At 50.4% G+C, this 24,899-nt stretch overlaps 1 protein-coding gene across 1 annotated transcript in view; it reads left to right on the forward strand.

Annotated features, from left to right (window-relative positions):
- LOC112255243 (SLIT-ROBO Rho GTPase-activating protein 2-like) overlaps positions 1-24,899 on the forward strand; it is a 133,744-nt gene that overhangs the window by 103,747 nt on the left and 5,098 nt on the right. Inside the window, 8 exon segments of the mRNA XM_042324252.1 lie at positions 2,962-2,992; positions 3,490-3,550; positions 4,313-4,390; positions 4,555-4,689; positions 4,832-4,937; positions 10,267-10,491; positions 11,458-11,534; positions 24,515-24,713. Coding sequence (XP_042180186.1) covers positions 2,962-2,992; positions 3,490-3,550; positions 4,313-4,390; positions 4,555-4,689; positions 4,832-4,937; positions 10,267-10,491; positions 11,458-11,534; positions 24,515-24,713 — 912 coding nt within the window.

Below are 24,899 nucleotides of genomic sequence, written 5' to 3' on the forward strand. Positions count from 1 at the left end.
TGAGGATGGATCAACAACACTGTAGTTACTCCACAATACTAACCTAATTGACAGAGTGAAAAGAAGGAAGCCTGTACAACATTTTAATATTCCAAAACAGGCATCCTGTTTGCAACAAGACACCCAAGTAATACGGAAAAATATGTGGCAAAGCAATTCAACTTTTTATCCTGAAGTGTTATGTTTGGGGCAAATCGATTGCAACACATTACTGAGTACCTCTCCATATTTTCAAGCTTAGTGGTGGCTGCATCATGTTATGGGTATGCTTGTAATCGTTAAGGACTGGGGAGTTTTTCAGGATAAAAAAAAACGTAATGGAGCTAAGCACAGGCAAAATCCTAGAGAAAAACCTGGATCAGTCTGCTTTCCACCAGACACTGGAAGATGAATTCACCTTTCAGCAGGACAATAACCTAAAACACAAGGCCAAATCTACACTGGAGTTGCTTATCAAGAAGTCGGTGAATGGCCGAGTTTACAGTTTTGATTTAAATATGCTTGAAAATATATGGCAAATGTTCCACTCTCCAGGTGTGGAAAGCTCTTAGAGACTTAGCTAGAAAGACTCACAGCTGTAATCACTTCCAAAGGTGATTCTAACATGTATTGACTTAGTTGCTTGCATACTTATCTAATGAAGATACAGTGGTGCAAAAAAGTATTTAGTCAGCCACCAATTCTGCAAGTTCTCCCACTTAAAAAGATGAGAGAGGCCTGTAATTTTCATCATAGGTACACTTCAACTATGACAGACAAAATGAGAAAATAAATCCAGAAAATCACATTGTAGGATTATTAATGAATTTATTTGCAAATTATGGTGGAAAATAAGTATTTGGTCAATAACAAAAGTTTATCTCAAAACTTTGTTATATACCCTTTGTTGGCAATGACAGAGGTCAAATGTTTTCTGTAAGTCTTCACAAGGTTTTCACACACTGTTGCTGGTATTTTGGCCCATTCCTCCATGCAGATCTCCTCTAGAGCAGTGATGTTTTGGAGCTGTTGCTGGGCAACACGGACTTTCAACTCCCTCCAAAGATTTTCTATGGGGTTGAGATCTGGAGACTGGCTAGGCCACTCCAGGACCTTGAAATGCTTCTTACGAAGCCACTTCTTCGTTGCCCGGGCGGTGTGTTTGGGATCATTGTCATGCTGAAAGACCCAGCCACGTTTCATCTTCAATGCCCTTGCTGATGGAAGGAGGTTTTCACTCAAAATCTCACGATACATGGCCCCATTCATTCTTTCCTTTACACGGATCAGTCGTCCTGGTCCCTTTGCAGAAAAACAGCCCCAAAGCATGATGTTTCCACCCCCATGCTTCACAGTAGGTATGGTGTTCTTTGGATGCATCTCAGCATTCTTTGTCCTCCAAACACGACGAGTTGAGTTTTTACCAAAAAGTTATATTTTGGTTTCATCTGACCATATGACATTCTCCCAATCTTCTTCTGGATCATCCAAATGCTCTCTAGCAAACTTCAGACGGGCCTGGACATGTACTGGTTTAAGCAGGGGGACACATCTGGCACTGCAGGATTTGAGTCCCTGGTGGCGTAGTGTGTTACTGATGGTAGGCTTTGATACTTTGGTCCCTGCTCTCTGCAGGTCATTCACTAGGTCCCCCCGTGTGGTTCTGGGATTTTTTCTCACCGTTCTTGTGATCATTTTGACCCCACAGGGTCTTGCGTGGAGCCCCAGATCGAGGGAGATTATCAGTGGTCTTGTATTTCTTCCATTTCCTAATAGTTGCTCCCACAGTTGATTTCTTCAAACCAAGCTGCTTACCTATTGCAGATTCAGTCTTCTAAGCCTGGTGCAGGTCTACAATTTTGTTTCTGGTGTCCTTTGACAGCTCTTTGGTCTTGGCCATAGTGGAGTTTGGAGTGTGACTGTTTGAGGTTGTGGACAGGTGTCTTTTATACTGATAACAAGTTCAAACAGGTGCCATTAATACAGGTAACGAGTGGAGGACAGAGGAGCCTCTTAAAGAAGAAGTTCAGGTCTGTGAGAGCCAGAAATCTTGCTTGTTTGTAGGTGACCAAATACTTATTTTCCACCATAATTTGCAAATAAATTCATTAAAAATCCTACAATGTGATTTTCTGGATTTTTTTTCTAATTTTGTCTGTCATAGTTGAACTGTACCTATGATGAAAATTACAGGCCTCTCTCATCTTTTTAAGTGGGAGAACTTGCACAATTGGTGGCTGACTAAATACTTTTTTGCCCCCACTGTGTATTAGTGTTTTATTTTATTTATTTATTTTTTTACAAAATGTTCACATTTTTCTTCCACTTGGATATTAGAGAGTATTTTGTGTAGATCGTTGACAAAAAACAATGAAACCCATTTTAATTCCACCTTCCTCAAGATGTGAAAAAAAGGAAAGGGGTGCGAATACTTTCTGAAGGCAATAGAAATGAATGGTAAATCATGTATTTTTTGTCATTTTGGAGTCACTTTTATTGTAAATACGAATAGAATGTTTCAGAGGACAAAGATCATACCCCCGTAAAGAAATGCTAACCTCCCCTTTTATTGGTAATGGTGAGAGGTTAGCATTTTTGGTCGGGGGTGGTATGATCTTTGTTCCACTTGAACTTTCTCAGTATAGAGCCAAATGTACACATTTTAGCTACGCTGTCCAAGGAAATAGATAATTTCCAGTGTATAAATAGTATCTCTGGAGACGTACTGACAGAACAGTGTTCTCTCTCTCTCTCTCTCTCCCTCGCTCTCACCTTCTCACTTTTTCTCTTTCTCTCTCTCTCTCTCTCTCTTTCTCTCTCTCCCTCTTTCTCTCTCTCTCTTTCTCTCTCTCTTTCTCTCTCTCTCTCTCTCTTTCTTTCTCTCTCTCTTCTCTCTCTCTCTCTCTCTCTCTCTCTCTCTCTCTCTCTCTCTCTCTCTCTCTCTCTCTCTCTCTTTCTCTCTCTCTCTCTCTTTCTCTCCAGTGACAGGAGGAACTCTGCACTACGGAAGCAGGTAATTTTCTCTCTCCATTCAGAGTTGCTCTCTCTGCGTATGTTTTTAAAAATCTTTGTCCTGGACTCACTGTCCACTGCTCTGCATATGATGCACCCTCCCCATGCCATTCTCCTGCTAGGTCTACAGACCACACCATCTGAACCAGTTCTGCGGGTAAACTGTACCCTATTAGAAGGGTCAGTGCTATCCTGGATCCTTGGGACATCCCTACCCTAACCCCTAACCTTACGATATCCCTTACCTGACCCTAAGCTTAACTCTAACCTTAAACCTTACCTTAGCCATTGTACATTGCCACTTTAATGGGGTAGGGACTTCCCAAGGACCATATCAGAAGAGATAGATTCCAGTATTATAACATCCAGTGAGTCTAGCTCCCCTAGTGGGAGCCTTTTGTTATGATCCTCCACTGTCACCCACCCCCTCCCCTGGTTACCTCCGCGGCGTATTCTCTCCTCCTCTAATCCCCCTCTCCTCCTCCTCCTCTCCCTCAGGAGGCTGGCCAGGTCATCCCTCTGATGGTGGAGAGCTGTATCCGCTTCATCAGTCGCCATGGTGAGGACGCCCTGCTACGTGCTCTCATTGGCTGGGTCTCTGTTGAATAGGTCAACGACTGGCTGTGTCTCTGTTGGCTGTGCCAATGACTGGCTCTGGCTCTGCCTGTGTGGACAGGTGTTTTGTGGTTGGCTTTAATAATAATAATAGAATAACTTTAAGTATCATGCCATTGCAATATAAATAATTAAAATACAACAGAATAATGAACAGCCTGTGTCGGCTGTCTGCTGTCTAGACGATCAGTAACATCTCTCTCTCTCTCTCGCTCACTCACTCACTCACTCACTCACTCACTCACTCACTCACTCACTCACTCACTCACTCACTCTCAGTTCAATTCAAAGGGCTTTATAGGCATGGGAAACATGTTCACATTGCCAAAGCAGGATAAATAGATTATAAACAAAAGTGAAATAAAAAAATTAAAAAAATTAACAGTAAACATTACACTCACAAAAGTTCCAAAGGAATAGAGACATTTCCAATGTCATATTATGTATATATACAGTGTTGTAACGATGGGCATATAGTTAAAGTACAAAAGGGAAAATAAATAAACATAAATATGGGTTGCATTTACAATGGTGTTTGTTCTTCACTGGTTGCCCATTTCTTGCTGCTGTGATGGCACAGGGGACTCTTCTTCAGGTTCGTCTCTCTGTAGGTGATGTCTTTGTTATGGAACGTTTGGGAATCGCTTCCTTTTCAGGTGGTTGTAGAATTTAAAGCCTCTCTCCCTCTCTCGCTCTCTCCCTGCAGGTCTGCACCATGAGGGCATCTTCAGAGTGTCTGGCTCTCAGGTGGAGGTCAACGACATCAAGAACTCCTTTGAGAGAGGCAAGACTACACTACCCAGAAATCCCAGCTCCAGCGATAGCATAAACAGAAGAACCTGCTCATCTTACAATACTTCTTCTTTACCCCCCCCCCCTCCAAATGCCTTTCCTTTCTCCTCTTTCTTTTTCTCTCTCCTCCCTCCTCCCTTCCCCCTCTGTCTGTAGGTGAGGACCCGTTGGCGGGGGATCAGAATGATCACGACATGGACTCCATCGCTGGCGTTCTGAAGCTCTACTTCAGAGGCCTGGACCACGCCCTCTTCCCCAAGGAAGTCTTCCATGACCTCATATCCTGCGTCTGTGAGTCTCCCCCAGCGCCACGCCTTTTCCATGATCTTACCCTACAAAAAAGACCACTGTCCAGTGGTGAGTGTGTGTGTGTGTGTGTCGTATGTATGTGTTTACCCTTTGTGTGTGTGTGTGTGTGTGTGTTCTGTTTCAGCTATGGAGAACCTGCAGGAGAGGGCTGTCCACATCAGGAAGGTTCTGCTGTCTCTGCCCAGCAACACTCTCATCGTCATGAGATACCTGTTTGCCTTCCTCAACTAGTGAGTAACGCTGCACTAACGCTATTACAACACAAATGGAACGCTACCACAGGTCCGTGAGTGACACTACAGGTGACCCCACTGCACTACCAAAGCTGTGCTCGGGCTAATCTGGAATGTTCTATTCAGAGTCTCCCATCCCTCTATCCTTCCCTTTCATCCCTCCCTCCCCTCTCTGCGGTCTGCGTCTAGCCATGTGGTTTCCCCAGCCGAGCGGAATCTGTTCCAGTTTCACTATCATTGCCAGAATGAGGTGTGTGTGTGTGTCTTTCCCATGCTGGTATAAATGGCTGCTCTGCGTCTGTCCGCCCTTACAGCTCTCCACTGTGTCATGCAGGACACCAGATGTGCCAGAGTCACCCTTTACTACTGCCACCACACACACACACACACACACACACACACACACACACACACACACACCTACAAGGGGCCTCTCAGCTTTGATGACTAAACCCTCCACTCTGGGGGTGGAGGTAGAGAGAGAGAAGGAGGGAGGAGAAAAAGAGAGGGAGAGGAGTGTAACTTGAGCACCCAGACAGGCCTCTTATGATAAAACCTGTTTGGAGCTGGTCCATTTTGTCCAAGTGATTCAACATGACCCCCAAACACTCCTGGCCCTCTCTACCCCCCCCTCCCCCATGGCTTATCATCTGCTCTCTGTCACCATACCATGTGGGGGGGGCTGAGAGTGTGGTCAGACTGTCTAGCCTTGTCCCCGAGAGTGCACTCATCCACACAAGATTGAATGGACTTGCAGACCTTTTGGGTAGGAAACTCCCTTTAAAGCACCAATCCAATGCATGGTTGTTATGGGCTCTGGAATAGAAAAACAGCAAGAGACCAGGCAGTTTAAAGAGGTAATGAACTGCCTGGGAGTTTTATAGCACATTCTGTAGCCTGAGAGCTTTATAACACATTCTGTAGCCTGAGAGCTTTATAACACATTATGTAGCCTGAGAGCTTTATAACACATTATGTAGCCTGAGAGCTTTATAACACATTCTGTAGCCTGTGAGCTTTATAACACATTCTGTAGCCTGTGAGCTTTATAACACATTCTGTAGCCTGAGAGCTTTATAGCACATTCTGTAGCCTGAGAGCTTTATAACACATTATGTAGCCTGTGAGTTTTATAACACATTCTGTAGCCTGAGAGCTTTATAACACATTCTGTAGCCTGAGAGCTTTATAACACATTATGTAGCCTGTGAGTTTTATAGCACATTCTGTAGCCTGAGAGCTTTATAGCACATTCTGTAGCCTGAGAGCTTTATAGCACATTCTGTAGCCTGAGAGCTTTATAGCACATTCTGTAGCCTGCCTGGGAGTTTTATAGCACATTCTGTAGCCTGTGAGTTTTATAACACATTCTGTAGCCTGAGAGTTTTATAACACATTCTGTAGCCTGGGAGTTTTATAACACATTCTGTAGCCTGAGAGCTTTATAACACATTCTGTAGCCTGAGAGCTTTATAACACATTCTGTAGCCTGGGAGTTTTATAGCACATTCTGTAGCCTGGGAGTTTTATAACACATTCTGTAGCCTGGGAGTTTTATAGCACATTCTGTAGCCTGAGAGTTTTATAGCACATTCTGTAGCCTGAGAGCTTTATAACACATTCTGTAGCCTGGGAGTTTTATAGCACATTCTGTAGCCTGAGAGTTTTATAGCACATTCTGTAGCCTGAGAGCTTTATAACACATTCTGTAGCCTGAGAGCTTTATAACACATTCTGTAGCCTGAGAGCTTTATAACACATTCTGTAGCCTGAGAGCTTTATAACACATTCTGTAGCCTGAGAGCTTTATAACACATTCTGTAGCCTGAGGGCTTTATAACACATTATGTAGCCTGAGAGCTTTATAACACCTTCTGTAGCCTGAGGGCTTTATAACACATTCTGTAGCCTGAGAGCTTTATAACACATTCTGTAGCCTGGGAGTTTTATAGCACATTCTGTAGCCTGAGAGCTTTATAACACATTCTGTAGCCTGGGAGTTTTATAGCACATTCTGTAGCCTGGGAGTTTTATAGCACATTCTGTAGCCTGGGAGCTTTATAACACATTATGTAGCCTGTGAGCTTTGTAACACATTCTGTAGCCTGAGAGTTTTATAGCACATTCTGTAGCCTGGGAGTTTTATAACACATTCTGTAGCCTGAGAGCTTTATAACACATTATGTAGCCTGTGAGCTTTATAACACATTCTGTAGCCTGAGGGCTTTATAACACATTCTGTAGCCTGAGGGCTTTATAACACATTCTGTAGCCTGGGAGTTTTATAGCACATTCTGTAGCCTGAGAGCTTTATAACACATTATGTAGCCTGTGAGCTTTATAACACATTCTGTAGCCTGAGAGTTTTATAGCACATTCTGTAGCCTGAGAGCTTTATAGCACATTCTGTAGCCTGAGAGCTTTATAACACATTATGTAGCCTGTGAGCTTTATAACACATTCTGTAGCCTGTGAGCTTTATAACACATTCTGTAGTCTGAGAGCTTTATAACACATTATGTAGCCTGAGAGCTTTATAACACATTCTGTAGCCTGGGAGTTTTATAGCACATTCTGTAGCCTGAGAGCTTTATAGCACATTCTGTAGCCTGAGAGCTTTATAACACATTCTGTAGCCTGAGAGCTTTATAACACATTCTGTAGCCTGAGAGCTTTATAACACATTATGTAGCCTGAGAGCTTTATAACACATTCTGTAGCCTGAGAGCATTATAACACATGCTGTAGCCTGAGGGCTTTATAACACATGCTGTAGCATGAGGGCTTTATAACACATTATGTAGCCTGAGAGCTTTATAACACATTCTGTAGCCTGAGGGCTTTATAACACATTCTGTAGCCTGAGGGCTTTATAACACATTCTGTAGTCTGAGAGCTTTATAACACATTCTGTAGCCTGAGAGCTTTATAACACATTCTGTAGCCTGAGGGCTTTATAACACATTCTGTAGCCTGAGAGCTTTATAACACATTCTGTAGCCTATAACACATTCTGTAGCCTGAGAGCTTTATAACACATTATGTAGCCTGAGAGCTTTATAACACATTCTGTAGCCTGAGAGCATTATAACACATGCTGTAGCCTGAGGGCTTTATAACACATTCTGTAGCCTGAGGGCTTTATAACACATGCTGTAGCATGAGGGCTTTATAACACATTATGTAGCCTGAGAGCTTTATAACACCTTCTGTAGCCTGAGGGCTTTATAACACATTCTGTAGCCTGAGGGCTTTATAACACATTCTGTAGTCTGAGAGCTTTATAACACATTCTGTAGCCTGAGAGCTTTATAACACATTCTGTAGCCTGAGAGCTTTATAACACATTCTGTAGCCTGAGAGCTTTATAACACATTCTGTAGCCTGAGAGCTTTATAACACATTCTGTAGCCTGAGGGCTTTATAACACATTCTGTAGCCTGAGAGCTTTATAACACATTCTGTAGCCTGTGAGCTTTATAACACATTCTGTAGCCTGTGAGCTTTATAACACATTCTGTAGTCTGAGAGCTTTATAACACATTATGTAGCCTGAGAGCTTTATAACACATTCTGTAGCCTGGGAGTTTTATAGCACATTCTGTAGCCTGAGAGCTTTATAGCACATTCTGTAGCCTGAGAGCTTTATAACACATTCTGTAGCCTGAGAGCTTTATAACACATTCTGTAGCCTGAGAGCTTTATAACACATTATGTAGCCTGAGAGCTTTATAACACATTCTGTAGCCTGAGAGCATTATAACACATGCTGTAGCCTGAGGGCTTTATAACACATTCTGTAGCCTGAGGGCTTTATAACACATGCTGTAGCATGAGGGCTTTATAACACATTATGTAGCCTGAGAGCTTTATAACACATTCTGTAGCCTGAGGGCTTTATAACACATTCTGTAGCCTGAGGGCTTTATAACACATTCTGTAGTCTGAGAGCTTTATAACACATTCTGTAGCCTGAGAGCTTTATAACACATTCTGTAGCCTGAGGGCTTTATAACACATTCTGTAGCCTGAGAGCTTTATAACACATTCTGTAGCCTATAACACATTCTGTAGCCTGAGAGCTTTATAACACATTATGTAGCCTGAGAGCTTTATAACACATTCTGTAGCCTGAGAGCATTATAACACATGCTGTAGCCTGAGGGCTTTATAACACATTCTGTAGCCTGAGGGCTTTATAACACATGCTGTAGCATGAGGGCTTTATAACACATTATGTAGCCTGAGAGCTTTATAACACCTTCTGTAGCCTGAGGGCTTTATAACACATTCTGTAGCCTGAGGGCTTTATAACACATTCTGTAGTCTGAGAGCTTTATAACACATTCTGTAGCCTGAGAGCTTTATAACACATTCTGTAGCCTGAGAGCTTTATAACACATTCTGTAGCCTGAGAGCTTTATAACACATTCTGTAGCCTGAGAGCTTTATAACACATTCTGTAGCCTGAGGGCTTTATAACACATTATGTAGCCTGAGGGAATGGAACCCTGCCTTCCACTAATCCTGGTTAAAACATTACAGTCCTGCACCCACCCACACACACACACACACACACACACACACACACACACACACACACACACACACACACACACACACACACACACACACACACTTACTCTGGCACTTTCTGGTTTAAACATTGCAGTCGTATACACACAGAGACACACGGACACAGATGATGGGTAATGATTTCAACAGGAATGCGATAAAGGCGGTACGTGTGTGTGTGTGTTCATGTCTGTGCGTTCGTGTGTGTGTGTTCGTGCTTAACGATGTCCTCTCTCCCCAGCCTGTCCCGGGACAGTGACCTCCTGTCCTCTCTCCCCAGCCTGTCCCGGTACAGTGACCTCCTGTCCTCTCTCCCCAGCCTGTCCCGGTACAGAGAGGACAACATGATGGATCCCTATAAACTGCTGTCCTCTCTCCCCAGCCTGTCCCGGTACAGAGAGGACAACATGATGGATCCCTATAACCTGCTGTCCTCTCTCCCCAGCCTGTCCCGGTACAGTGACCTCCTGTCCTCTCTTCCCAGCCTGTCCCAGTACAGTGACCTCCTGTCCTCTCTCCCCAGCCTGTCCCGGTACAGTGACCTCCTGTCCTCTCTCCCCAGCCTGTCCCGGTACAGAGAGGACAACATGATGGATCCCTATAACCTGCTGTCCTCTCTCTCCAGCCTGTCCCGGTACAGTGAGGACAACATGATGGATCCCTATAACCTGCTGTCCTCTCTCCCCAGCCTGTCCCGGTACAGTGAGGACAACATGATGGATCCCTATAACCTGCTGTCCTCTCTCCCCAGCCTGTCCCGGTACAGTGAGGACAACATGATGGATCCCTATAACCTGGCCATCTGCTTCGGGCCCACACTGATGTCAGTCCCAGAGAGCTGTGACCAGGTGTCCTGCCAGGCCCACGTTAACGAGCTCATCAAGACCATCATCATCCACCACGACGGGGTCTTCCCCGGACCACGGGACCTGCAGGGGCCCGTCTACATCAGCCCAGGGGCCACTGATGAGTACTGGTGAGTGGGGGCGCAGGAGTAGGGGACAGTGTGTGTGTGTGTGAGGCAGAGAGGTGCAGGGGCCCCTATACGAGTAGTGAGGTAGACACAAGGGACCTGTTTACTACTGAGGAGAACTGGTGAGCTGTGTGTGTGTGTGTGTGTGTGTGTGTGTGTGTGTGTGTGTGTGTGTGTGTGTGTGTGTGTAGGAGGGAGGGAGGGAGGGAGGGGTAGAGATGGGACTAGGGGATGGTGAAGGGTTTTGGGGGTGGGGGGGGTGTAGTGATTTAAGGGTCTGGTCCAGCCCAGAGGAGCCAGAAGGATCCACAGAGAGTGCTGATCTTAGGCCCAAAAGACATATACACACACACACCTCTGGAATCCTGGCCTAGGTTGGACCAGTCCATTAGTGTAACAGTAGAAGTGGCAGGTAGGGAGGCATGCCGGCCATCCCAGAGACACTACAGTAACATCGAAGATCTCTCCGGTGAGGAAGATCTCTCCGGTGAGGAAGATCTCTCCGGTGAGGAAGATCTCTCCGGTGAGGAAGAGCTCTCCGGTGAGGAAGATCCCCCCCCTGGTTATGAAGGTCTCTCTGGTGAGGAAGATCTCTCCGGTGAGGAAGATCTCTCCGGTGAGGAAGATCTCTCCGGTGAGGAAGATCTCTCCGGTGAGGAAGATCTCTCCGTCTCTGGCCAGACCTGAAGTGTCTGTTTGTAACTAGATGAATGGAAGTATCTGATGTTGTCATATTGAAACCATTTCATCTTTCATCCTCTCATTCATAAACACATGAGCTCTTTTAGCTGAAATGCGTGTGTTTATCAGCTGTAGGGGGTCACATGGATTACACACTGACGCACACACCCTCACCCTCACACATGTACATATCTGCTCAGTTGTGCTGCATGACCAGCTGTTTCACCAGTTGCTAATTTTCCCACCCCTATTCAAACTCAAATCTCTCTCTCTCTCTCTCTCTCTCAGTGATCCCCACTGTGAGCCCCCCCTGGTGGACATACCTGCTCCCGACACCATCTCTGTCATCCACAACAGCGATGATGGTGAGTACACAGCAATATGTACACACACACACACGAACACACTGTTGAAAACATTTTTCCATAATTCGCCTTTGAGCCGAAGCTTGCCCACTGATGTGGCAAACATGATGCCCATGGAGGCCATGCTGCCCTCCCTCACTCATTCGCTCTGCCCCTAACTCTGAAGCTGCTTCTATCAGCAGCATTCTGCTTCTGACATCCCCTGGCCCCTGGCCACGTCACACAGCCACACTCTGACCTCTTATATCTCCCTTATGAGCACTTCATAACAGCTGTGTGATCTCTCTATGACTGTGTGCTCCCCAACCTCTTCGTCTGTAACCAACTGCTGTGGCACTAACCTGCTTGATACTAACACGCCTCCTTCTCTCTCCCCCTGCCCCTCCTCCGCTGTTTCTCCCTCTCTCTCCCCTGCCCCTCCTCCCCTGTTTCTCCCCTCTCTCTCCCCCTGCCCCTCCTCCCCTGTTTCTCCCCTCTCTCCCCCTGCCCCTCCTCCCCTGTTTCTCCCCTCTCTCCCCCTGCCCCTCCTCCACTGTTTCTCCCTCTCTCTCCCCTGTTTCTCCCTCTCTCTCCCCTGCTCCTCCTCCCCTGTTTCTCCCCTCTCTCTCCCCTATTTCTCCCCTCTCTCTCCCCTGTTTCTCCCATCTCTCTTCTGTTTCTCCCCCCTCTCTCTCCCCTGTTTCTCCCCTCTCTCTTCTGTTTCTCCCCTTTCTCTCCCCTGTTTCTCCCCTCTCTCTCCCATTTCTCCCCTCTCTCTCCCCTGTTTCTCCCCTCTCTCTCCACCTGCCCCTCCCTCCCCTGTTTCTCTCCTCTCTCTCCCCTATTTTCTCCCTCTCTCTCCCCTATTTCTCCCCTCTCTCTTCTGTTTCTCCCCTCTCTCTTCTGTTTCTCCCCTCTCTCTTCTGTTTCTCCCCTCTCTCTCTCCCTGTTTCTCCCCTGTTTCTCCCTCTCTCTCCCCCTGTTTCTCCCCTGTCTCTTCTGTTTCTCCCCTCTCTCTTCTGTTTCTCCCCTGTTTCTCCCCCTCTCTCCCCCTGTTTCTCCCCTGTCTCTTCTGTTTCTCCCCTCTCTCTCCCCTGTTTCTCCCCTGTTTCTCCCCTCTCTCTCCCCCTGCCCCTCCTCCCCTGTTTCTCCCCTCTCTCACCCCTATTTGTCCCTCTCTCTCCCCTATCTCTCCCCTCTCTCTCCCCTTACCCCTCCTCCCTGTTTCTCCCTCTCCCATGTTTCTCCCTCTCTCTTCTGTTTCTCCCCTCTCTCTCCTCTCTTTCATCTCTCTCTCCCCTGTTTCTCCCCTCTCTCCCCCTGCCCCTTCTCCCCTGTTTCTCCCCTCTCTCTTCTGTTTCTCCCCTCTCTCCCCCTTCCCCTCCTCCCCTGTTTCTCCCCTCTCTCTTCTCTTTCTCCCTCCCTCTCCCTGTTTCTCCCTTTCTCTCCCCTGTTTCTCCCCTCTCTCCCGTTTCTCCCCTCTCTCTCCCCTGTTTCTCCCCTCTCTCTCCCTGCCCCTCCTCCTCTGTTTCTCCCCTCTCTCTTCTGTTTCTCCCCTCTCTCCCCTGTTTCTCCCCTCTCTCCCTCTCTCTCCCTGTTTCTCCCCTCTCTCCCCTGTTTCTCCCCTCTCTCCCTGTTTCTCCCCTCTCTCTTCTGTTTCTCCCTCTCTCTCCCCCTTCCCCTCCTCCCCTGTTTCTCCCCCTCTCTCTTCTCTTTCTCCCTCCCTCTCCCCTGTTTCTCCCCTTTCTCTCCCCTGTTTCTCCCCTCTCTCCCGTTTCTCCCCTCTCTCTCCCCTGTTTCTCCCCTCTCTCTCCCCTGCCCCTCCTCCTCTGTTTCTCCCCTCTCTCTTCTGTTTCTCCCTCTCTCCCCTGTTTCTCCCCTCTCTCCCCTCTCTCTCCCCTGTTTCTCCCCCTCTCTGTTTCTCCCCTGCCCCTCCTCCTCTGTTTCTCCCCTCTCTCTTCTGTTTCTCCCTCTCTCCCCTGTTTCTCCCTCTCTCCCCCTACCCCTCCTCCCTGTTTCTCGCCTCTCTCTCCCTCTCTCCCCTGTTTCTCCCCTCTCTCTCCCCTGTTTCTCCCCTCTCTCTTCTGTTTCTCCCCCTCTCTCCCCTGTTTCTCCTCTCTCTCTCCCCTACCCCTCCTCCCCTGTTTCTCCCCTCTCTCTTCTGTTTCTCCCCTGTTTCTCCCCTCTCTCTCTCCCTCTCTCTCCTGTTTCTCCCCCTCTCCCCTATTTCTCCCCCTCTCTTCTGTTTCTCCCCCTCTCTTCTGTTTCTCCCCCTCTCTTCTGTTTCTCCCCTCTCTCTTCTGTTTCTCCCCCTCTCCCCTTTCTCTCCCTGGTTCTCCTCTCTCTCTCCCCTCTCTCTCCCCGGTTTCTCCCCCTCTCTACCCCTGCCCCTCCTCTCCCATGTTTCTCATTTCTCTCTCCCCTGTTTCTCCCCACTCTCTCCCCCTACCCCTCCCCTTGTTTCTCCCCTCTCTCTCCCTTGTTTCTCCCCTCTCTTTACCCCTGCCCCTCCTCCCCTGTTTCTCCCCTCCTCTCCCCTGTTTATCCTTTCTCTCTCCCCTGTTTCTCTCCTCTCTCTCCCCTGTTTCTCCTTTCTCTCTCCCCTGTTTCTCCCCTCTCTCTCCCCTGTTTCTCCTCTCTCTACCCTGTTTCTCCCCTCTCTCCCCTGTTTCTCCCCCCTCTCCACTGTTTCTCCCCTCTCCCCTCTGTTTCTCCCCTCTCTCCCCTGTTTCTCCCCTCTCTCCACTGTTTCTCCCCTCTCCCCCTGTTTCTCCCCTCTCCCTGTTTCTCCCCTCTCCCCCTGTTTCTCCCTCTCTCCCCTGTTTGTCCCCTCTCTCCCTGTTTCTTCCATGTTTCTCCTTTCTCTCTCCCCTGTTTCTCCCCTCTCCCTGTTTCTCCCATCTCTCTCCCCTGTTTCTCCCCTCTCTCCCCTGTTTCTCCTTTCTCTCTCCCTCTCTCCCCTGTTTCTCCCCCTCTCCCCTGTTTCTCCCCCTCTCCCTGTTTCTCCTTTCTCTCTCCCCTGTTTCTCCCATCCTCTCCCCTGTTTCTCATTTCTCTCCCCTGTTTCTCCCCTCTCTCCCCTGTTTCTACCCTCTCTCTCTCCCCTGTTTCTCCTCATTCTCTCCCCTGTTTCCCCTCTCTCCCCTGTTTCTCCCCTCACTCCCCTGTTTCTCCCCTCTCTCTCCCCTGTTTCTCCTCATTCTCTCCCCTGCCCCTCTCTCCCCTCTCTCCCTGTTTCTCCCCTCTCTCTCCTTTCTCTCTCCCTCTCTCCCCTGTTTCTCCCCATTCTCTCCCCCCCTGCCCCTCCTCCCCTGTTTCTCCCTCTCTCCCCTATTTCTCTCCTCTTTCTCCCCTCTCTCTCCCCTGTGTCTCCTGTTTCTCCCCTCTCTCTCCCGTTTCTCCCTCTCTCTTCTGTTTCTCCTCTCTCTCCCCTGTTTCTCCCCTCTCTCCCCCGTTTCTCCTCTCTCTACCCTGTTTCTCCCCTCTCTCCCTGTTTCTCCCCTCTCCCTCTGTTTCTCCCCTCTCTCCACTGTTTCTCCCCTCTCCCCTGTTTCTCCCTCCCTCCCCTGTTTCTCCCCTCTCCCCCTCTCTCCCTCTCTCCCCTGTTTCTCCCCTCTCTCTCTCCCTGTTTCTCCCCTCTCCCTGTTTCTCCCCTGTTTCTCCCCTCTCTCCCCTGTTTCTCCCTCTCTCCCCTGTTTCTCCTCTCTCCCCTCTCTCCCTGTTTCTCCCCTGTTTCTTCTCCCTCTCCCTGTTTCTCCCCTCTCTCCCCTGTTTCTCCCCTCTCTCCCCTGTTTCTCCTTTCTCTCCTGTTTCTCCCCTCTCTCCCATTTCTCCTCTCTCTCCCCTGTTCTCCCCCTCTCCCCTGTTACTCCTTTCTCTCTCCCCTGTTTCTCCCATCCTCTCCCGTTTCTCCTTTCTCTCTCCCCTGTTTCTCCCCTCTCTCCCCTGTTTCTCCTCTCTCTCCCCTGTTTCTCCCCTCTCTCTCTCTCCCCTGTTTCTCCCCATTCTCTCCCCTGCCCCTCTCTCCCCTGTGTCTCCCCTCTCTCCCCTGTTTCTCCCCTCTCTCCCCTGTTTCTCCCCATTCTCTCCCCCTGCCCCTCCTCCCTGTTTCTCCCCTCTCTCTCCCCTCTCTCCCCCTGTCTCCCGTTTCTCCCTCTCTCTCCCGTTTCTCCCCTCTCTCTTCTGTTTCTCCCCTCTCTCTCCCCTGTTTCTCCTCTCTCTCCCCTGTTTCTCCCCTCTCTCTCTCTCCCTGTTTCTCCCCATTCTCTCCCCCTGCCCCTCTCTCCCCTGTGTCTCCCCTCTCTCCCCTGTTTCTCCCCTCTCCCCTGTTTCTCCCCATTCTCTCCCCTGCCCCTCCTCCCCTGTTTCTCCTCTCTCCCCTCTCTCCCTGTCTCCCCCTGTGTCTCCTGTTTCTCCCCTCTCTCTTCTGTTTCTCCCCTCTCTCTTCTGTTTCTCCCCATTCTCTCCCCTGCCCCTCCTCCCCTGTTTCTCCCCTCTCTCTCTCCCGTTTCTCCCCTCTCTCTCTCCCGTTTCTCCCCTCTCTCCCTGTTTCTCCCCATTTCTCCCCCTGCCCCTCCTCCCTGTTTCTCCCCTCTCTCTCCCTGTTTCTCCCCTCTCTCTTCTGTTTCTCCCCTCTCTCTCCACTGTTTCTCCCCTCTCGCTCCCCCGTTTCTCCCCTCTCGCTCCCCCGTTTCTCCCCTCTCTTCCCCGTTTCTCCCCTCTCTCTCCCCTCTTTCTCCCCTCTCTCTCCCCTGTTTCTTCCCTCTCTCCCCTGTTTTCCCCTGTTTCTCCCTCTCTCTCCCTTGTTTCTCCCCTCTCTCTCCCCTGTTTCTCCCCTCTCTCTTCTGTTTCTCCCCTCTCTCTCCCTTGTTTCTCCCCTCTCGCTCCCCCTGTTTCTCCCCTCTCTTCCCCGTTTCTCCCCTCTTACTCCCCTCTTTCTCCCCTCTCTCTTCCCTGTTTCTTCCCTCTCTCCCTGTTTTTCCCTGTTTCTCCCCTCTCTCTTCTGTTTCTCCCTCTCTCTCCCTTGTTTCTCCCCTCTCTCTCCCTGTTTCTCCCCTCTCTCTTCTGTTTCTCCCTCTCTCTCTCCCTGTTTCTCCCCTCTCTCTCCCTGTTTCTCCCCCCTTTCCCTGTTTCTCCCCTCTCTCTCCCTGTTTCTCCCCTCTCTCTTCTGTTTCTCCCCTTGTTTCTCCTTTCTCTCCCCTGTTTCTCCCCTCTCTCTCCCTGTTTCTCCCCTCTCTCTCCCCTGTTTCTCCCCTCTTTTCCCTGTTTCTCCCCTCTCTCTTCTGTTTCTCCCCTCTCTCCCCCTGTTTTCCCAACTCCCCTCTCTCTTCCTGTTTCTCCCTCTCTCTCCCCTTTTTCTCCCCTCTCTCTTCCTTGTTTCTCCCTCTCTCTTCCCTTTTTCTCCCTCTCTCTTCCTTGTTTCTCCCCTCTCTCTTCCCTGTTTCTCCCTCTCTTTCCTTTTTCTCCCCTCTCTCTTCCCTGTTTCTCCCTCTCTTTTCTCTTTTCCCTGTTTCTCCCCTCTCTCTTCCCGTTTCTCCCCTCTCTCTCCCCCATTTCTCCCCTCGCCCTTCCTTTTTTCCCCTCTCTCTTCTGTTTCTCCCTCTCTCTCCCCCGTTTCTCCCCTCTCTTTTTTTCTTTTCCTGTTTCTCCCCTCTCTCTTCCCCGTTTCTCCCCTCTCTTTTCCCTGTTTCTCCTCCTTCCCTGTTTCTCCCCTCTCTCTCCCTGTTTCTCCCTCTCTCTCCCCTGTTTCTCCCCCTCTCTCTCCCTGTTTCTCCTTTCTCTCTTCCCTGTTTCTCCCTCTCTCTCCCCTGTTTCTCCCCTCTCTCTTCTGTTTCTCCCTGTTTCTCCCTTCTCTCTCCCTGTTTCTCCCCTCTCTCTTCTGTTTCTCCCCCCCGTTCTCCCCTCTCTTCGTTTCTCTCCTCTCTCGCCACTGTTTCTCCCCTCTCTCTCCCCTGTTTCTCCCCTCTCTCTCCGCCATTTCTCCCCACTCTCTCCCTCTCTCTCCCCCCATTTCTCCCCACTCTCTCCCTCTTTCTTCCTCTCTCTTCTGTTTCTCCCCTCTCTTTTCCATTTCTCCTCTCTCTCTTCTGTATCTCCCCTCTCTCTTCTGTTTCTCCCCTCTCCCTCCCGTTTCTCCCTCTCTTTTCCATCTCTCTCCTCTCTCCCTTGTTTCTCCCCTCTCTCCCCTGTTTCTCCCTCTCCCTCCGTTTCTCCCTCTCGCTCTCTCCGTTTCTCCCCTCTTTCTCCCCTCTCTCTCCCCTATTTCTTCTCTCTCTCCCCTGTTTTCCCCCTGTTTCTCCCCTCTCTCTTCTGTTTCTCCCCATCTCTCTCCCTTGTTTCTCCCCTCTCTCTCCCCTGTTTCTCCCCTCTCTCTTCTGTTTCTCCCCTCTCTCCCCTGTTTCTCCCTCTCTCTTCTGTTTCTCCCTTGTTTCTCCCCCTCTCCCCTGTTTCTCCCCTCTCTCTCCCTGGTTTCTCCCCTCTCTCTCCCTGTTTCTTTCCTCTTTTCCTGTTTCTCCCCTCTTTTCCCTGTTTCTCCCCTGTTTCTCCCCTCTCTCCCCTGTTTCTCCCCTCTCTCTTCTGTTTCTCCCTCTCTCTCCCTTGTTTCTCCCTCTCGCTCCCCGTTTCTCCCCTCTCTTCCCGTTTCTCCCCTCTCTCCCTCTCTTTCTCCCCTCTCTCTCCCCTGTTTCTTCTCTCTCTCCCTGTTTTCCCCTGTTTCTCCCCCTCTCTCTTCTGTTTCTCCCCTCTCTCTCCCTTGTTTCTCCCTCTCTCTCCCCTGTTTCTCCCCTCTCTCTTCTGTTTCTCCCCTCTCTCTCCCCTGTTTCTCCCCTCTCTCTCCCCTGTTTCTCCCCTCTTTTCTCTGTTTCTCCCCTCTCTCTCCCTGTTTCTCCCCTCTCTCTCCCCTGTTTCTCCCCTCTCTCTCCCCTGTTTCTCCCCTCTTTTCCCTGTTTCTCCCCTTTTTCTCCCCTCTCTCTTCTGTTTCTCCCCTCTCTCCCCTGTTTTCTCCCTCTCTCTTCCCTGTTTCTCCCTCGCTCTTCCCTTTTTCTCCCTCTCTCTTCCCTGTTTCTCCCCTCTCTTTTCTCTCTTTTCCCTGTTTCTCCCCTCTCTCTTCCCCTGTTTCTCCCCTCTCTCCCCGTTTCTCCCCTCTCCCTTCCCTTTTTTCCCCTCTCTCTTCTGTTTCTCCCCTCTCTCCCCCGTTTCTCTCCTCTCTTTTTCTTTTCCCTGTTTCTCCCCTCTCTCTTCCCTGTTTCTCCTCCTTCCCTGTTTCTCCCCTCTCTCTCCCCTGTTTCTCCTCCTTCCCTGTTTCTCCCTCTCTCTTCCCTGTTTCTCCTCCTTCCCTGTTTCTCCCTCTCTCTCCCCTGTTTCTCCCCCTCTCTCCCCTGTTTCTCCCCTCTCTCTCCCCTGTTTCTCCTTTCTCTCTCCCCTGTTTCTCCCCTCTCTTCCCTGTTTCTCCCTCTCTCTTCTGTTTCTCCCTTCTCTCTCCCTGTTTCTCCCCTTCTCTCTCCCCTGTTTTCCCTCTCTCTTCTGTTTCTCTCCCCCGTTTCTCCCCTCTCTCTCCCCCGTTTCTCTCCTCTCGCCACTGTTTCTCCCCTCTCTCTCCCCTGTTTCTCCCCTCTCGCTCCCTGTTTCTCCCCTCTCTCCCCATTTCTCCCCTCCCTCTCCCCTTTCTCTCTCCCCATTTCTCCCCACTCTCCCCTCTTTCTTCCCTCTCTCTTCTGTTTCTCCTTCTATTTTCCTGTTTCTCCCTCTCTCTTCTGTTTCTCCCTCTCCCTCCCCGTTTCTCCCTCTCTTTTCCATTTCTCCCCTCTCTCTTCTGTATCTCCCCTCTTCTTCTGTTTCTCCCCTCTCCCTCCCTGTTTCTCCCCTCTTTTCTATCTCTCCCTCTTCTGTTTCTCCCCTCTCCCTCCTGTTTCTCCCCTCTCTTTTCCATCTCTCCCTCTCTCCTTGTTTCTCCCCTCTCTCCCCGTTTCTCCCCTCTCACTCCCCTCTTTCTCCCTCTCTCTCCCCTGTTTCTTCTCTCTCTCCCCTGTTTTCCCCTGTTTCTCCCCTCTCTCTTCTGTTTCTCCCCTCTCTCTCCTTGTTTCTCCCCTCTCTCTCCCCTGTTTCTCCCTCTCTCTTCTGTTTCTCCCTCTCTCTCCCCTGTTTCTCCCCTCTCTCTCCCTGTTTCTCCCCTCTTTTCTCTGTTTCTCCCCCTCTCTCCCCTGTTTCTCCCCTCTCTCTCCCCTGTTTCTCCCCTCTCTCTCCCCTGTTTCTCCCCTCTTTTCCCTGTTTCTCCCCTTTTTCTCCCCTCTCTCTTCTGTTTCTCCCCTCTCTCCCCCGTTTCTCCCAACTCCCTCTCTCTTCCCTGTTTCTCCCTCGCTCTTCCCTTTTTCTCCCCTCTCTCTTCCCTGTTTCTCCCCTCTCTTTTCTCTTTTCCCTGTTTCTCCCCTCTCTCTTCCCCGTTTCTCCCCTCTCTCTCCCCCGTTTCTCCCCTCTCCTTCCCTTTTTCCCCTCTCTCTTCTGTTTCTCCCTCTCTCCCCCGTTTCTCTCCTCTCTTTTTCTTTTCCCTGTTTCTCCCCTCTCTCTTCCCTGTTTCTCCTCCTTCCCTGTTTCTCCCTCTCTCCCCTGTTTCTCCTCCTTCCCTGTTTCTCCCCTCTCTCTTCCCTGTTTCTCCTCCTTCCCTGTTTCTCCCTCTCTCTCCCCTGTTTCTCCCTCTCTCTCCCCTGTTTCTCCCCTCTCTCTCCCCTGTTTCTCCTTTCTCTCTCCCCTGTTTCTCCCCCCTCTCTCTCCCTGTTTCTCCCCTCTCTCCCCTGTTTCTCCTTCTCTCTCCCCTGTTTCTCCCCTCTCTCTTCTGTTTCTCTCCCCGTTTCTCCCCTCTCGCTCCCGTTTCTCTCCTCTCGCGCCACTGTTTCTCCCCTCTCTCTCCCCTGTTTCTCCCCTCTCGTTCCCCTGTTTCTCCCCTCTCTCTCCGCCATTTCTCCCCACTCTCTCCCTCTCTCTCCCCCATTTCTCCCCACTCTCCCCTCTTTCTTCCCTCTCTCTTCTGTTTCTCCTTCTATTTTCCATTTCTCCCTCTCTCTTCTGTTTCTCCCCTCTCCCTACCGTTTCTCCCCTCTCTTTTCCATTTCTCCCTCTCTCTTCTGTATCTCCCCTCTCTCTTCTGTTTCTCCCCTCTCCCTCCCGTTTCTCCCCTCTTCTTTTCTATCCCTCTCCCTCCTGTTTCTCCCCTCTCTTTTCCATCTCTCCCCTCTCTCCTTTTTCTCTCCCTCTCTCTCCCTTGTTTCTCCCCTCTCTCTCCCCTGTTTCTCCCCTCTCCCTCCCGTTTCTCCCCTCTCCCTCCCGTTTCTCCACTCTCGCTCTCCCGTTTCTCCCCTCTCTTCCCGTTTTCTACCCTCTTTCTCCCCTCTCTCTCCCCTATTTCTTCTCTCTCTCCCTGTTTTCCCCCTGTTTCTCCGTCTCTCTTCTGTTTCTCCCCTCTCTCTCCCTTGTTTCTCCCCTCTTTCTCCCCTGTTTCTCCCCTCTCTCTTCTGTTTCTCCCCTCTCTCTCCCCTGTTTCTCCCCTCTCTCTCCCTCTTTTCCCTGTTTCTCCCCTCTCTCTCCCCTGTTTCTCCCCTCTCTCTCCCCTGTTTCTCCCCTCTCTCTTCTGTTTCTCCCCTCTCTCTCCCCTGTTTCTCCCCTCTCTCTCCCCTGTTTCTCCCCTCTTTTCCCTGTTTCTCCCCTCTCTCTCCCTGTTTCTCCCTCTCTCTTCTGTTTCTCCCTTGTTTCTCCCCTCTCTCCCTGTTTCTCCCTCTCTCTCCCTGGTTTCTCCCTTCTCTCTCCCCTGTTTCTTTCCTCTTTTCCCTGTTTCTCCCCTCTTTTCCCTGTTTCTCCCCTGTTTCTCCCCTCTCTCTTCTGTTTCTCCCCTCTCTCCCCCGTTTCTCCCAACTCCCTCTCTCTTCCCTGTTTCTCCTCGCTCTTCCCTTTTCTCCCCTCTCTCTTCCCGTGTCTCCCCTCTCTCCCCTGTTTCTCCCCTCTCCCTTCCCTTTTTCCCCTCTCTCTTCTGTTTCTCCCTCTCTCTCCCCGTTTCTCCCCTCTCTTTTCTCTTTTCCCTGTTTCTCCCCTCTCTCTTCCCGTTTCTCCCCTCTCTCCCGTTTCTCCCTCTCTTTTCCCTGTTTCTCCCCTCTCTCTCCCCTCTCTCTCCCCTGTTTCTCCTCTCTCTTCCCCTGTTTCTCCTTTCTCTCTCCCCTGTTTCTCCCTCTCTCCCCTGTTTCTCCCCTCTCTCTTCTGTTTTCTCCTCTCTTCCCCTGTTTCTCCCCTCTCTCTCCCCTGTTTCTCCCCTCTCTCTTCTGTTTCTCCCTGTTTCTCCCTCTCTCTCCCTGTTTCTCCCCTCTCTCTCCCTGGTTTCTCCTTCTCTCTCCCTGTTTCTTTCCTCTTTTCCCTGTTTCTCCCCTCTTTTCCCTGTTTCTCCCCTGTTTCTCCCCTCTCTCTTCTGTTTCTCCCCTCTCTCCCCCTGTTTCTCCCAACTCCCTCTCTCTTCCCTGTTTCTCCCTCGCTCTTCCCTTTTTCTCCCTCTCTCTTCCCCGTGTCTCCTCTCTCTCCCCCGTTTCTCCCCTCTCCCTTCCCTTTTTCCCCTCTCTCTTCTGTTTCTCCCTCTCTCTCCCCCGTTTCTCCCCTCTCTTTTCTCTTTTCCCTGTTTCTCCCTCTCTCTTCCCCGTTTCTCCCCCCTCTCCTGTTTCTCCCCTCTCTTTTCCCTGTTTCTCCCCTCTCTCTCCCCTCTCTCTCCCCTGTTTCTCCCCTCTCTCTCCCCTGTTTCTCCTTTCTCTCTCCCCTGTTTCTCCCCTCTCTCTCCCCTGTTTCTCCCCTCTCTCTTCTGTTTCTCCTCTCTCTCCCCCTGTTTCTTTCTCCCGTTTCTCTCCTTCGCCACTGTTTCTCCCCTCTCTCTCCCCTGTTTCTTTCGCCCCTCTCTCTCTCCCCGTTTCTCCCCTCTCCCTTCTTTTTCCCCTCTCTCTTCTGTTTCTCCCCTCTCTCTCCCCCTGTTTCTCCCCTCTCTTTTCCCTGTTTCTCCCCTCTCTCTCCCTCTCTCCCGTTTCTCCTTTCTCTCTCCCCTGTTTCTCCCCTCTCTCTCCCCTGTTTCTCCCCTCTCTCTTCTGTTTCTCCTTCTCTCTCCCCTGTTTCTCCTTCTCTCTCCCCTGTTTCTCCCCTCTCTCTTCTGTTTCTCTCCTCTCTCTCCCCCGTTTCTCCCCTCTCGCTCCCGTTTCTCTCCTCTCGCGCCACTGTTTCTCCCTCTCTCTCCCCTGTTTCTCCACTCTCGCTCCCCTGTTTCTCCCCTCTCTCTCCCCTATTTCTCCCCACTCTCTCCCCTCTCTCTCCCCATTTCTCCCCACTCTCCCCTCTTTCTTCCCTCTCTCTTCTGTTTCTCCCTCTCTTTTCCATTTCTCCCTCTCTCTTCTGTTTCTCCCCTCTCCCTCCGTTTCTCCCCTCTCTTTTCCATTTCTCCCCTCTCTCTTCTGTTTCTCCCCTCTCCCTCCCGTTTCTCCCCTCTCTTTTCCATCTCTCCTCTCTCCTTGTTTCTCCCCTCTCTCTCCCGTTTCTCCCCTCTCCCTCCCGGTTCTCCCCTCTCCCTCCCGTTTCTCCCCTCTCCCTCCCGTTTCTCCACTCTCGCTCCCCGTTTCTCCCCTCTCTTCCCCGTTTCTCCCCTCTCTCTCCCCTGTTTCTTCCCTCTCTCCCCTGTTTCCCCCTGTTTCTCCCCTCTCTCTTCTGTTTCTCCCCTCTCTCTCCCTTGTTTCTCCCCTCTCTCTCCCTTGTTTCTCCCCTCTCTCTCCCCTGTTTCTCCCCTCTCTTCTGTTTCTCCCCTCTCTCTCCCCTGTTTCTCCTCTCTCTCCCCTCTTTTCCCTGTTTCTCCCCTCTCTCTCCCCTGTTTCTCCCCTCTCTCTTCTGTTTCTCCCTTGTTTCTCCCCTTTCTCCCCTGTTTCTCCCCTCTCTCTCCCGGTTTCTCCCCTCTCTCTCTCCTGTTTCTCCCCTCTCTCTTCTGTTTCTCCCTTGTTTCTCCCCTCTCTCCCCGGTTTCTCCCTCTCTCTCCCCTGTTTCTCCCCTCTTTTCCCTGTTTCTCCCCTCTTTTCCCTGTTTCTCCCCTGTTTCTCTCCTCTCTCTTCTGTTTCTCCCCTCTCTCCCTGTTTCTCCCAACTCCCCTCTCTCTTCCCTGTTTCTCCCTCGCTCTTCCCTTTTTCTCCCCTCTCTCTTCCCTGTTTCTCCCCTCTCTTTTCTCTTTTCCCTGTTTCTCCCCTCTCTCTTCCCCGTTTCTCCCCTCTCTCTCCCCCGTTTCTCCCCTCTCCCTTCCCTTTTTCCCCTCTCTCTTCTGTTTCTCCCCTCTCTCTCCCCGTTTCTCCCCTCTCTTTTTATTTTCCCTGTTTCTCCCCTCTCTCTTCCCCGTTTCTCCCCTCTCTCTCCTGTTTCTCCCCTCTCTTTTCCCTGTTTCTCCTCCTTCCCTGTTTCTCCCCTGTTTCTCCCCTCTCTCTCCTCTGTTTCTCCTTTCTCTCTCCCCTGTTTCTCCCCTCTCTCTCCCCTGTTTCTCCCCTCTCTCTTCTGTTTCTCCTTCTCTCTCCCCTGTTTCTCCCTTCTCTCTCCCCTGTTTCTCCCCTCTCTCTTCTGTTTCTCTCCTCTCTCTCCCCCGTTTCTCCCCACTCGCTCCCCTGTTTCTCTCCTCTCGCGCCACTGTTTCTCCCCTCTCTCCTGTTTCTCCCCTCTTGCTCCCCTGTTTCTCCCCTCTCTCTCCCCCATTTCTTCCCTCTCTCTTCTGTTTTCCCTCTATCTTCTGTTTCTCCCCCTCTTTTCCATTTCTCCCCTCTATCTTCTGTTTCTCCCCTCTCTTTTCCGTTTCTCCCCTCACTCTTCTGTTTCTCTCTTTCCGTTTCTCCCCTCTATCTTCTGTTTCTCCCCTCTCTTTTCCGTTTCTCCCCTCACTCTTCCCTGTTTCTCCCCCTGTCCACCCCCATTTCTCTCTCTCTTTATTTCTCCCTCCCCCTTCCTACCCTCTCTCTGACTCTCAGGCTCGTTGGTCGTTTCAGAATTGGACCCAATAGAGGCCATTGCTCGCTTCGATTTCTCCGGACGGACCAACCAGGAGCTGTCATTTAAGAAGGGCGCGTCTCTCCTCCTTTTCCAGCGAGCCAGTGATGACTGGTGGGAGGGCCGACACAACGGAGTGGACGGACTGGTGCCTCACCAGTACATAGTGGTTCAGGACATGTAAGAAACCACAAGACCAGTGGACACCAGTTTACACTAGTACAGAAGGTTTCAGACCAGTACAGACCTGTTCAGCTCAGAGTAAACCAGTACAAACCACTTTAGACCAGTACAGACCTGTCCAGATCAGTATAGATCCGTTTAGACCAGTACAAACCAGTATAGACCAGTACAGACCAACATAGA

Source organism: Oncorhynchus tshawytscha, linkage group LG07, assembly GCF_018296145.1.
Source record: "Oncorhynchus tshawytscha isolate Ot180627B linkage group LG07, Otsh_v2.0, whole genome shotgun sequence".
Classification (NCBI taxonomy): Eukaryota; Metazoa; Chordata; class Actinopteri; order Salmoniformes; family Salmonidae; genus Oncorhynchus; species Oncorhynchus tshawytscha.